Raw genomic sequence first — 14,196 nt, 5'->3', positions numbered from 1 at the left:
TGGCTGAAAAATGATTTTTAATATTTATTTGTAGCATAGTTCTACTGAAATTCTCTCAGCTTTTGTCTACTTAATAAAAAGTATTTTGCCTTCATTTTTGAAAAATATTTTCTCTACAGTATGGGATTCTGAGTTGACAGTAATAGAAACCCATTTTTTTAGTGCTTTGATGACGTCATTTTATTGTCTTTTGGCTTACATTTTGCTCAGGAAAGTCTGCTGTAACTCCTGTCTTTATTCCTCTGTATGTCTTTTTCTTGGGCTGCTTTCAAGCTTTTTTCCTTATAAGTGTGGGCAAAAGTAGGTTGACAGTTGTAATACAAATAAATAATACAGTAGTGCACATATAATAATATAAGAATAAACTCTGTTGTGTACTCACAACTGTAAACCTACTTTTGCCACCCCGTATTTGTTTTGTTTAGCACTTTGAATATGACATTTCTAGGGGTGGGTTGTTTTTTTTCTTTTTAATTTAAGAAACTTATTTTGCTTTTAGTTTCAGTTTCAATCTTGAATGAAATTCTCTGAGCTTCCTGGATCTTTTTTTGTTTTTGGAAAATTTCAGCCATATCTCTTCAAATATTGCTTCTACTCACTGCTTCTGCTTGTAGGGAGCTTCTGTTTATCTTCGGTGGGACAGTCAGCAAGTGTCCCATCTCCCTTGTGGGGACGGGCATTGTCCATTTTCAGATTTCAGGCCACTTGTGTGCTCTGCAACCTCAGCTTTCTGATGGGCTCAAGAAAACTTGTGATCTTTCTGTTTATCTGGTTTTTTTTTTTCATTGTTAGGGAGGAGAGACACTGTTTGTAGCTTTCTGCATCCTTAATCACCAGGAAGCAGGATGCTTCATTGTTAGAGAGGAGAGACAGTCTTTGTAGCTTTCTGCATCCTTAATCACCGGGAAGCAGGGTGCCGAATCATGTTAGAGAAGTCAGCCATCAAAAGCAAAGGAAAAATGTTCTTTTGAAAAGCAGTGTCTCCTGACACTGCCCATCACAGCTCACAGGGCCTTTGTCATCCTGTGGTGAGATGCACTTATTCTGCTTGAAGGAAGGAAGCAGGTTGTCCAGCTGGCTCCCCAGGACTCAGAAAGAAGCAGTCTTTTTCTATTTAAAGGAAGGCCCCCCACAACCAGCATGTATAATATGCATTAAAAACTCCCCGTCGCGTGGGTCTTTTTTCCATGTAAAAGAGAACCCACCCAAGGTGAGCAAACAAGTGCAGGCAACATGTCTTCCTGGGCTGTTTGGCTGAGTCTTCAAAACTACACATCAATACTTCTTCATATATTACATTCCCATAAGGTGAAACAAAATCACTCCACAGATTTAATAGTGTGAAGCAGCAGGAAAAGATCTCAAACTTTTCTGTCCGTAGCTATAAATGTGAATCATCTTCTCCTGATACAAAAACACTTCTGAGGTTAACTGGTGAGCCAAATTAAGGACTAGCCGGGAATTATAAAGACATTAGAAACTATAGTCCAACATTCTCATTTTACGGGTGAGGGAAATAAGGTCTGAAAAGGGAAATGACTTATCTAAGTTCCTCCGGTAAATTCATAGCGAAGCCTGGATTAAAGCAAACATGGGCCAGTTCTGGGCTTCCACACACTCAGACCCATCCCCCGCCTTTCCCTACAATGTCACCATGGGCTGTGTTAGCTCCCCCAGCCTCCAGAGTCAGCGGGACACCAGCTGTGTTGGACCAGTTGGGGGTACTAGAAGGAGGTTACAGGGTAGGAAGAGGTCAGGGTAGTTCTCTTCCCTCTCTGGCTTCAGCAGAGTCCCCAGCAAGCAAATGCATTTTCTTGTGGGTCTAGCTCCTGTTGGACGAGCGAGCCATGATTCCACCTTCTGCCAGGTCCTCACTTCCTCTTCATCTTATGTCTCCAGCGCTGGGGTGGAAATGGCTCACTGTTGTTAATGAATCCCTGAGCTATCATGTCACTGTCTTAAGTTGGGCTTTTCATCATTCCCTTCTTCTGTGTCACTAAGTCTCTCAATTATAACCCCTGCTTGGAAATATTTTTGTTTTCCTGCTTAGACTTTGCATGATATAGTCATTTTATGTTATTTCCACAAAAATGCATGTTTTCCAACTATGCTGTCTATTCAGTGAGCTGCTTCAAATTCTTCTAATAAATCCCTTTTCTGTTTGTTAGCCAGAGTTGGTTGCTGTTATTTACAACTGAGAACCTGATAGCTGTGGTGAAAAAGGATGCAGCTGTATTTGTGGTCACATTGTGCTGAATCTAAATCTCTGGTAGCTCTCCTGACAAGTATCCATTCTAAAACGTACACAGGATTGTCTCGCCCAGATGGGGTTGGGGACGACTATTTCAGTTAATATGATTGTCAGTAGACAAGATAGGGTAGTGGATATAGTTTGAGACTTTGGAGTCAGCCAAAAACCCAGCATATACTCTTGGTCTTGCTACTTTTTGAGTGAATATTCAGTTAGAAATAATATCTCATAGGAAGTAGTTTTAAAAACATCATATTCTTGCCCTGGCTGGTGTGGCTCACTTGGTTGGAGAGTCATTCCATAGCTGCAAGTTGCAGGTTTGATTCCCAGTTAGGACACATGCTGAAGTTGTGGGTTCGATCCTCAATCTGGACAAATACGATTGAAGCATCTCGCTTCACTGCAATGTTTCTTTCTCTTCCTTCCTCTCTCTCTAAAAGCAAGGGAAAAAATGTCCTCAGGTGAGGATGAAACAAATCCTATTCTTTTCATTGAAATAATAGTTTAATGTTTAAGTTTATAAATGGTTAAGTTCATATAAATTGTGAGATAAAACTTTATGTGTCTGTTGCTGCCATTAGAATATGAACTTCTCAAATGCAAGGGTTGTATCTAACTCTTCATTTGTATGTCCCTAGCATCTAACAAAGTATCTAAAATAAGTACGTGCTCAATAAATGTTTATAGGATATCTAACCAACAATATATCACAAAGGCAAAGCTACAACTATAAACCTCTGTAATAATTTAAAATAAAAAGCATGCTCCAAGTACTATAAAATAGGCAGAATGTCTTTTACACTAATATAAGTAGCCACAAAGTGCTATAAAATATATAGAGAACATGAACAATTACTCTTCAACTTTATTACAGATTTGACCTAACACCCTAGTAGGTGCCAGAATAACTTTGACTATTAAAGGAGAATTCATTTCAGAAGGTAAAGTAGAAAGATTTAAGAAGCAATTTAAAAATCTAAAACCTCAGGTTAGGAACCAGTTAATAAAAAGCCTATCTGAAGAAAAATATTAATATTATATTTAATATTTGATTTAATAGAGTCAGTAGTTAGTCTTCTGCTAAAATATTGAATCATTTGGAGGGAACAGTTTCAGTTCTTTAGAGCAGTTTGTAGTAGATTAAATAAAAATCTTTCAAAGCCCCTTAAAATTTTTCTTATGCCTCATGATTTTTCACAAACCCAAATTTTCTCCCTAATCAAGTGTTTGGTATTAATGGGGATGTGATATTAAAACCAAATACTTTGGTGGAAAGAGCCAGCCTTATACCCTTGACAAACAGTATTTTTACTTCTTTGTAGGAGCATTTTCTGGTAGTTGGTATTTTCTAGCCTGTTCAGCCTGTCCGCTTTTAGTAAAATGGAGCACAGAATTAAATTATAGACAATGTCTAAGTACCAGAACTTACACTCTACCCAATTAACGTCTGATTTATTGAGAGAGGTTAGGCACCTCTGAGTAGCAATGGCTATCCCAGGTGATTCTCTACATAGTGAAGAAATTTAGTGTAATATAAAGCCAGCCATTAGCACAGCAGGAGAGCATCTGCCACCTCTGTATGGAATTCACATTTCTGGACTTCCTAAAGAAGGGTCACCTTTTTTTTGCCCCGTAGAAAATTAGCTTAGGTTCTGCAATGTAGTACTGCCCAAATAATTTCAAAACTTTTTTTTTTTTTGCTACCAAGACATATTTGAAAAGAAAATGAAAGCAATTTCATTTCAGTATAGGAAGAAAAAAATATTAGGAACTGGGGAGGCAAAGATAGAAGAAAATATTACAGTAGATTATGTTGTTCCCAAACCAGGAAACTAGGTCAAGTTCTCAACATTTTAGATTCTTCCTGAGGCCACAAGGAAGGAAGGAACTTTTTTGAGACTGTGAGACTCAAGTTCATTCCACATGAAGCAGAAATTCTTGAGATACTGAAAGTCTGTTCCTCCTCTGTTCCACCAAGATGTTATAAACATTAATTTATTATTACAGATATTTTTATTTCCCTCTAAAATGTTATCGTAATTCAATTTGACACCCTCTTCTGAGAGACTTCTGTGAGTAAAGAACTGAGAGAGACACAAAGATGAATCTAACCAGGTTGCTTCCACCTTCAGGGGGTCCACAGTAAGAACTTGAACTTGGAGTCCTTCTTCCATCCACCCTCCACCACGACCTAGTTGGGTAGCTTTGGGACAGTTGCCTGCCCTTTTGGAGCATCTGTTTTTTCATGTCTATAATGCAAATAACAGTATCTACTTTCTCAAGGTTTCTGGGGGAATTAGAGGAGTTGACATTTGTAAAGTGTCCGTGTGGTGTCCAGCACAGAGTATGCACTCGAGAAATTTTGTTTGCTTTCTCTTTCCTTTCACCTCAAGAGTCTCTAACTATTGAGAGATGCATAAAAACTACCTATAATGCAAGGTGAACTGAAGTAAGAAGTAAGAAAATACAGTGATAGCCTCTGATAGGAAGGCGACATTATCATCAAGAGGGAGAATTAGGGAAGATTCTATTTCAGAGGTGATTTTGAGTCTGGGCTGCGAGAGGTGACTGTGGAAGGAGTATGGAATGTCTGTGTGTTGCGGTGGGCGGGGCACAGTCTGGTTGGAAGGAAGAGGCCTGGCAGTGCTAGGGGGGGTTATGGGTGAACAGACTCAAGTCCTCCCATCCCATCCCACCCCAGCCCAACTTGTGATGTGATGGGTGTATAGGATGCTCGGACAGGTGTATGTGTGTAATGAGGATGCAGAACTGCTTGGGAGCAGAGTGTGTGGGACTTCAAATGCCTAGGACTTTGAACTTTAGGGCATAGATTATGAGGACCACTGAAGGTGTTTGAACAAGAGATGGATGTGTTATGGCCTGTGAGACTTTTTTACAAAATCTCCAGAGCAGTGTAAAGGATTGAGAGGATAATTATAAAGATTTGAACTCCTCTAAATACCCAAGTTTGTCCCCAGGCTCATCGTCCATGTAGGGGCTGCCAGTGAGAGAGATAAAACTACCAGTAACAACAACAATAGTAATAAACACGTGCTTAGCACTTCCTATGCACCAGGCATTACTACAAGTACTTTACTCATATCAACTTCTCACTGTTTTGTGGGGTTCTATGAAGTAGGTGCTGTCGTTACCCTCATTTTACAGGTAGGGAAACTGAAGTTTCCATGACTTGGACAAGGTCGTGGCAGAACTGGGCTTTGAACTTACTGCGTTGACTCCAGACTTGTAACCACTGCACCGTGGTGCCTCTACAGCAGTGTCTGGGGTTCACTGGGGGTCTGGTGCTGCAGGTGTGGGAAAAGGACAAATATCGAAATGGAAAAATACAGAAAGGACAGGGCAACTCGGATGGAGAACGCCCGAGAAAACCAACAACTGCCCGTGGGAGGAAGCACGAGAGGCCCCACAGCAGTAACGCAGGTTCTACCAGGTGCCGACCCCGCCTGGAGTGCCGCCCACGTAGAAGGCGGCTTAGGCTTTCCGAAGTTAAGTTCCTTGTCTAAGGGAAGAGTTAAGGAATGTTCCTTTAAAAAAAAAGGAACATTTTCATTTAAAATAAAATAAACATTTTATTTAAACAAAACATTTTATTTAAACAAAAGTAAATATTTATTTACTTTTAGACAAAGAAGAAGGGAGAGAGAAAAAGAGGGAGAGAAACATTGACCAGTTGCCTCTCACACACCCCCAGCTGGGAACCCGGCCCACAACCCAGGCCTGTGCCCTAACTGGGAATCAAACCAGTGGCTTTTTGGTCCACAGGCTGGCACTCAGTCCACTGAGTCACACCAGCCAGGGCAGGAATGTTTCTGATACAAGTAAATAATCAGAAATAGCTTAGCTTGCCAGACACATTGTATAATTATTACTTTGAAAAACTAACAATTTTAAAAAGTGAAATGGAGCATGAAAATAATTTAGCAGACTGGGTTTTCTATTTTGAAGGAAGAACTCTAGATTATGTAAGGTACTTCATGATCAGTTCTACCTTCTTCCTCCTCCCTTCCAGGGCAATTAAACAAAGCTATTTCCAAATCCACTCTGCCTTCCCGTAGTGTCTACATTCCTAAATTCCATTTTGAAAACACAGAACTTGTCCTGAATTTGCCTTTTCAAGTGCTTTCTGCCCATCTCCAGCTCACCCTTCCCTAGGAGGCTGACCTATATGGTAGAGGGCAACGGGCTCCAGTCCTTTGGCTTCTGGTTGGGTTCAGACAGTGGGGTCCCGGCAGGCAGGCAGACAGGAAGAAGTGAGTTCAGGACGCATTTCCCCCTAGTGTCTTCCCTGTGAAGCCACCTGGGCTGTCTGTCTGTCTTGACTAAAGCTCCTTGCTCTTCATAAGGTAGCATTCTCTTAGAACTAACTCTTCTGGCTTTTAAAACCATTCTTTCTCCTTAGCACTTTGGGCCTAGAGGTGGTAACAGCCCTGCTGCTAAAAGCCACGGGTGATTGAGTCATCAATTGTAGTTCCCCTGTATCTCTTCCCCTCCTTTAAATAGATGCATTTTCTTTTAAATATCTTTTATTGATTATGCCATTACTGTTGTCCCATTTCCCCCCCTTCATTCCCCTCCACCCTGCACACCCCCTCCCACTCACCTTCCCCCCCGTTTAGTTCATGTCCATGTGTCATAAGTTCTTTAGCTTCTGCATTTCCCACACTACTCTTGCCCTCCACGTCTATGCTACTTATTCTCTGTACCTTCTCCCCCCTTCCTCCTCCCACTTCCCTGTTGCTAACCTTCCATGTGATCTCCATTTCTGTGGCTTCGCTCCTGTTTTAGGTGTCTGCTTAGTTTGCTTTTGTTTTAGGTGTGGTTGTTAATAGCTGTGAGTTTGCTGTCCTTTCACTGTTCATGTATTTTATCTTCTTTTTCTTAGATAAGTTCCTTTAACATTTCATATAATAAGGGCTTGGTGATGATGAACTCCTTGAATTTGATCTTATCTGAGAAGCACTTGATCTGCCCTTCCATTCTAAATGAAAGCTTTGCTGAATAGAGCAATCTTGGTTGTAGGATTTCATGACTTGGAACACTTCTTTCCAGCCCCTTCTTGCCTGTAAGGTCTCTTGAGAAATCAGCTGACAGTCTGATGGGAACTCCTACTTGTAGGTGACTGTCCCCTTACCTCTTGCTGCTTCTAGAATTCTCTCCTTCATTTTAATCTTGGCAGAGTGCCTTGGTGTGCCTTGGTGTGTTTCTTCTTGGGTCCAACTTCTTTAGGACTCTCTGAGCTTCCTGAATTTCCTGGAAGTCTATTTCCTTTTCCAGATTGGGGAAATTCTCCTTTGTTATTTGTTCAAATAAGTTTTCCACTTTTTGCTGTTCCTCTTCCCTTTCTGGTACCCCTATAATTCGGATGTTGGAACGTTTAAAGATGTCCTGGAGGTTCCTAAGCCTCTCCTCATTTTTTTTGAATTCTTGTTTCTTTATTCTTTTCTGTCTGGTTGTTTTTTTTCTTCCTTCTGGTCCACTCCATTGATTTGAATCCCAGTTTTCTTTCCATCACTATTAGATCCCTGTGCATTTTCCTTCATTTCACTTAGTGTAGCCTTCATTTTTTCATCTAATTTGTGCCAAAACCAACCAGTTCTGTGAGCATCCTGATCACCAGTGTTTTAAACTGTGCATCTGATAGGTTGGCTATCTCTTGGTCACTTAAAAGTGTTGGCTCTGGGGCTTTGATTTGTTCTTCTGATTGAGCCATTATTTTTTGGTGAGGTCACGCCTGTTACATATGAGGGGCAGGACCTTAAGTGTTCACCACGGCATGGGCAACCCACATCGCTGGGTTGTGATGTATATGTGGGGGCAGGGTCAGAGAGGGGCAATGGTATTTGTTCCGCACTCAGTCAGATTTCAGTCCCCTCTGCCACTTCCCACAAGCCGGCACCTTTTCAATCAATGCTTTGAGGCTTCATGTCCCATTGCTGGGGCCCTGGGTTGCTCGGTCTGTCTTGATGTCCATTTTTGCTTAGGTGTTCACCAGGGTGGGGGCAACCCACGTCGCTGGGTTGTGACGCTGTATGTGGGGGCGGGGTCAGGGAGGGAGAAATGGCACTTGGTCCATGCTCTCTAGGATTTTGGTCCCTTTGCCACTTCCCACAAGCAAAGTGGGCCCTTCTGGTGTTGGTTTCCGGGTGGGTGGGCTTGTGTACATTCTAGGACCCTGTGGGTCTCTCCAGTGATCTCTCCTGTGAAGCTGGGAGTCTCTCCTGGCACCTCAACCCCTGCAAGTTTTTTCAGTTGGTGCTTTTAGGCTTTATTTCCCGTCGCTGGGGTCCTGGGTTGTGCAGTTTGTCTCACTGCACATTTTTTGCCTGGTTTATCTGTGCGCGAATGTGTGTCCACAGTCAGCCAACCACCTTGCGCTCCTCACTGGGTTTGCTGGTTTCCTCTCCGAGCTGGGTAGCCAACCACTGCCTCTTCCTGCCTGGACCCCTCTCTGTCAGCCGCTGACTCCACCCCCCTCCTACCTGTCTGCACGAAGGGTTCGTTGTTGTCGGACTTTGGTATAGTTCAATTTTCTGTCTGTTCTGATTGTGTTTTTGTTTCTAAATCTTTGTTGTCCTTAAATTTGGTTGTGGGAGGAGGCACAGTGTTTCTATCTACTCCTCCATCTTGGCCAGAAGTTCTAAATAGATGCTTTGTTAAACTGCCCTCAAATTATCCTCATGTGATTGTGTTATCGTTTCCTTTTGGGACTCTAATATATTTCTTCCATTATGAAGCCCTTTCTTCTCTGAACCCTCCCAAAACTTGATTTTTATTCCTTCGACGGCATTGTTCTCTGTCTGATCACATTTTCTGCATAGAGGTTATAAATCGGTGCCTTGCTGAAATCACTCAGTGAACCTCGATGAATGTTAAAATGGCTGAATGGCAAGGACACAACCAAGAGTATTATTGCATCATTTAAGTTTCTTTTAAACTTGCTAGTTTATTACTGTTATTTTAATATTAAAACTCAAGTTCTTTCACATTAGGGGGAACAGCCTACTGTACTCGGGAAACGCTGAACTACGGTGTCAGGACTGAGCCATCTCCAGATGTAGCGCTTGTGTATCTGCTCCTCCTCCCCTCACACGGGTCAGAAATGTGTCCTGATGGTGTGTCTCATGCGTATTGCAGGCCGTTCTCCGTAGAGCCATCTGTTGGAACTCTTAGTGTGGGGGAGTCCATGCAGCTGGAAGTGAATTTCAAGCCACAGACCGTGGGCAATCACAGCAAAAGGCTGATTGTGTATTACGACACAGGTACGCACTATTCTTTATTAAAAGTCAGATGGAAAACATGATGAAGCAGAGTAGGAAATGGTTCTTTTGGCTACTTTAGAGTAAGCTAAGAGCCACAAGGTAAAGAACAAAAGAATGTTGAGGCAGATATGAATACCACCTGACTGGTTTCTCTAACACTTTAAAAGCCTGAGAAATACAGGGCTCAGGAAGGAACCTATTCCCAGATGTCACATTAGTAGACTGAGGTTATTTATAGGTAAATGGCTGGAAGGTAACTTAATACCCCAAGTGTTTTCCATTTGATTTATTGCTTCATTTACCTAACATTTTGAAAATGTAAAACCCTGGTTCAGAATGGTCTTGTGTGTGCTCACTAGCCCAAGTTTAATAAGTGTTTCATTAACACTTAAATGAAAATATTTTGGAATTTCCATTTTTACCTCTTCTTTGGTCCACTGGGCTATTTAGCAGTGTGTTCAAACATTTGGGAAGTTTCTAGCTTTCTTTTAAAAAATAGATTTATAGTTGACTTCCACTAGTGATAGAAAACAAATGCTATATGACTTCTGTTCTTGACGTTAGTTGAGACTTATGTTATGGTTCAGAATACGTTCCATTTTGGTAAATGAGCCTGTGCACTTGAAAAGGATACAGGTTCCATGAATAGGAGATCAAGTTAATCATGTTGTTCAATCTCTATCTCTACTAATTTTTTTCTCCTTATTTTATTAGTTATTGAAAAGTGTTATTAAAATCCACAACTATGATGGTAGATTTGATATTTCTCTTTTTTGGTGCTATCAATTTTCATTTTATGTATTTTGAGGCTCCAATGCTTGGTGTGTACACATTTAAAATTATTATAACTTCCTGTTGAGTTAACTGTCAGCATTATAGAATGTCTCTAATTGTTAGGAAGGTTTCTGACACTAAACTTTACTTGATCTGATATTTATATAACATGGCAGCTTCCTTTTGCTCAGTGTGTAGACAGTGTACTGTGTTTGTGCTTTTTCTTTTCAACTTTCTGTCTCCTCTTATTTCAAGTGTAACATTTGGAGGCTCCACTGGGTGATTGTTTTTTATTTAGACTGAGAATTCTAGTCTTTCGATTGTACGTACGATTCAGTCTTTTTATGTTGAATGCAGTTACTGATTTGGCTGGAATCTTCTGTTTGACTGTGAAGTAATTCTTACCATGACGGGGAGATTATTAGCTGAATTTCAACGAAAGCCTTTGTGTTATTAGTGTTGATATTAGATGAAAGTGAAAAAAATATGAGTGTTAATAAACTCAGTTTCCTACACTTCTTCCATCTGGATCTTCATATCTTTGTGAGGTACCATTTTGTTTTTGATAGGTTTTGTGTTTACTTATGTTTTGTTTATGTCAGGCCCTATAATTAAGTATGAAAAAAACGTGGCCCTGGAAGTGCCTTTGGATCACTGTATCTCACAAGGTTCTGAACTAGGCATTCAAAAAAGAATGAAGCGCAGTCAGTCTTTTGGCTTTCATCAGTGTAATTAATTGTTGAAAAATGTACTAGGTAAATTAACTTTAAATATTATTTATCTTTATCTTATCCTTTTTAATATTTTGGGTTGTATTTTTAACACACTTGACATATGAGTACTCTAGTGTATGTATATAATTTATAGAGAAATAAGTATACATAGGTTGGGTGTATAGTTTCAAAAAACTTTGAGTTTTGAGACCAATGGGTCTTAAAAGTATGCGCAGATCAACAAAATTAAAACTTGAGACACGATTTCAGTAATAACGTAATCCAGTCCTGCAATTTTACAAATGAAAAAATGGGAGCCCTAAGAAGTGACTTGGCTTGCTCAAGGTCCTGTAACTAGTCAGAAGGACATCTGGAACCCAGACTCAGCTCCTGCTTCTGTCCACCACAGGGATCATCCCCCTAATCTCTTTGTAACTCCATTTGCATTTTCACCCCCTTAATCCACTGACTGGGAAATGCAGCTGCATTCTCCCAGTGACCCTGGATCTGCATTTTTATGTATTTGGAATGATACCATACTTACATTTATACTCCTGTGCTAAAGAAATGAACATTTGTATATTAAAAGTTAATCATCTATGGAGAAGTTGATTTCTATACCCTGAGGTTCTGGTGTCAAGTTTAGTTCATGGATAAAATCGTTTTTTAAAGATTGCACACAGAGGTAAACTATCATGTAGCAGTTTTCCTTATGTAAAATAAACTGCTGGTAAGAATATGCATTCACCTTTATTATGGGTTATTAATGACCAGAACCCATAGCCAACCCTTCATGAGAGAAAAACATAATGACTGCCTAAGCACCATCACGTGGCTTCTCATCGGCTTCTCATCTCCCTAAATAAGCATCTGATTGAACCTTCTGCAGCTGTTTGAGAAGGCAGTTCACCGCGAGCTTTTCACACACTTCCTCAGCCAGTGGTCTGCGGGGAGGGGCGTTGGCTGGTCCTCTGCGGGAGGCGCTCAGTCAGGTTTCTGGAGCAGCCGTGCTCGTGCCACGTCCTCCACTGGGTGTCATCTTGATTACACGCAACCAGGACAGCTTGCTTCTTCAACAGCCAGAGTTGGGACCAGTGCGCCAGCAATGAAGAGGAGTTTGGGTATAAGTTTCACCAGTGTCTAATACCGTATGAACGCCTTTCTGAGCTAGAACTCTCCTTTCATGTTGTGTCTCCCTTCAGCAGTGGAGTCAAGTTTGTTTACACAGTTGATTTTACCCTAGAGATGACTGGCTTACCTTTCTATTTACCTTTATTTACCTTTTTATTTACCTTTACCTTACCTTTTTACTTACTTTTCAGTTCTTTCTCCAAAACTGAGAAAGAACTGAAGTGACTTTATACCTGTGATAGAGAAATCCTCCCGAAAAGGTTAACACAATTACTCAAGGCTACGTTGGTAACAACAAAACAAAACAGATAATGAATAAACTGATTTTGTCATTTCAATAAAACTGAGAAGTAAAAATATTATTTGACTTTTAAGAGGTAAACAAATGGTTAATTGCTTAAGTTTTGACTTTTTCTACTGGGTACTGAGAAACAGTGTACCTAAGAGTTCCAAGAGATACTAGTATTCTGAACAGGCTTTAGAGAGAAAGATTCTTACTGAAGCTTTGGCTGCTCGAATGAGCACTGGAAGGAGGAGTGTGGAGGCGTTTTCCGCCTGTGCCTGGTCAGGCTGCTGTCAGCTTGGAGATGGCATTAACCACTGGCAGTCATCAGGGTATAGAGCTGATGCATTTTAAATTCATTTAAATGCTAATTCAGCATGTTAGAAAGTATTATGTCTCTTACTGAAGCGGAAATATTTCAGTTCAGATGTTGGCAAGTAGGCTTTTCCCCCAAAGGTATGATGATGTTTTATTATTAAATATATAAGCAATAATAATACTAGTACTTCACAGGGAAACTTTATGGTCATTTACATGTTCTACTCTAATGAACCATAAATAAATTCTTTTTTCCTTCTAAAAGCTAACAAAGGAATACCAAAATATAACGTAGTAAGTAACTGAGAGGGATATATCCTGCAGTTGAAACTGCTGGCTGGTACGTGGCTGAATACACCTCCGTGGACTCACCTGCGTGAACTTTGTTTCAATTGTGTGACTGTTATATTAGAAATGTGTGCTGTTATAGTTAGAAACTCTAACAAAACATAGTTACTGTAAAAGAAGCAAATGTTTCAACATGGCTTAGAGGCAATGGGAATATTCCTTGATCTGGTTTCCTCCCCCAACCCCACTTTGGTTCTTATTCCATAGCTTAAGGTGGGGAGTAGCAGAAGTTAGGACATACAGATGGTTAGGGATTGTTTAGGGAAGTGGAGCGGGAGTTCCATGAATTGCACAGGAAGTACTCTCGTCATTAGATGTTAGTATTTAAAGGGACATTCGAAGACATCTCTTTAACTCTCTATTGTCGAGATCAGAAACTGAGGCCCAAAGGCATTGAATGACTATGTCTAATTAAAGCTGGAACTTGAACCCAGGTCGTTGGCAACATCTGAGACCGGCGCCTTTTCTGTAGTCCTACGCTGCCTTCCATGCAGATCAGACATACTGATGATGGCGTTGCCACTGGCGTGCTGGGTGAGCTCAATCAAGTCCCACAATTTGTTTCTTAAACCCTTCAAAGAAAGAGCACTTCCAAAGAAGTTTGATTCAGCAATTCACTTAACTGGTGAATCTGACCGTACTGAGACCAAGAGGTGATAAACACTCTGTCCATCAGCTTGTTAGTTCCCTAGAGAATCTAGAGCTGCACTGGTGTGTGTGTGTGTGTGTGTGTGTGTGTGTGTGTGTGTGTGTGTGTGTATATATATATATATATTTTTTTTTTTTTACTGTCCTCTGCTGTCTGAAAGGACTGAAACCACAGCATGAAATGTGTTGCGGATATAGCTGCCTTCATATTTTTTGGTAAAATTAGTTTCATTCGTATTTGTTTTTGCTAGATTGATAGTAGCAAAACTGGCAAGGGGTAATGAGACCTTCCACAAAATACATCTTTACTAGCACATAATACATGACGGTGTCTAATCTCATCTACAGCAGTTGCAGCATTCCACCCCAGAAACCATTGCAGGAGCAGGCACTCCAAGGACACAGAAATGCTGAGGCACAGCAACCTTATCCATTCCTGTAGGCTAACAC

The 14,196-nt window shown here is 40.7% G+C and overlaps 1 protein-coding gene across 1 annotated transcript in view; it reads left to right on the top strand.

Moving 5' to 3' along the window:
• Positions 1–14,196, top strand: part of HYDIN (HYDIN axonemal central pair apparatus protein) — a 339,107-nt gene that overhangs the window by 78,827 nt on the left and 246,084 nt on the right. Inside the window, exon 10 of the mRNA XM_037154186.2 lies at positions 9,407–9,531. Coding sequence (XP_037010081.2) covers positions 9,407–9,531 — 125 coding nt within the window. The remainder of the gene's footprint in view (positions 1–9,406; positions 9,532–14,196) is intronic.

The sequence above is a fragment of the Artibeus jamaicensis genome, unplaced genomic scaffold, assembly GCF_021234435.1.
Source record: "Artibeus jamaicensis isolate MK-2021 breed Jamaican fruit bat unplaced genomic scaffold, CSHL_Jam_final contig_464, whole genome shotgun sequence".
NCBI classification, from domain to species: Eukaryota; Metazoa; Chordata; class Mammalia; order Chiroptera; family Phyllostomidae; genus Artibeus; species Artibeus jamaicensis.
The sequence above is the reverse complement of the archived record's forward strand: the minus strand, read 5'-3'. Positions and strand labels throughout refer to the sequence as shown.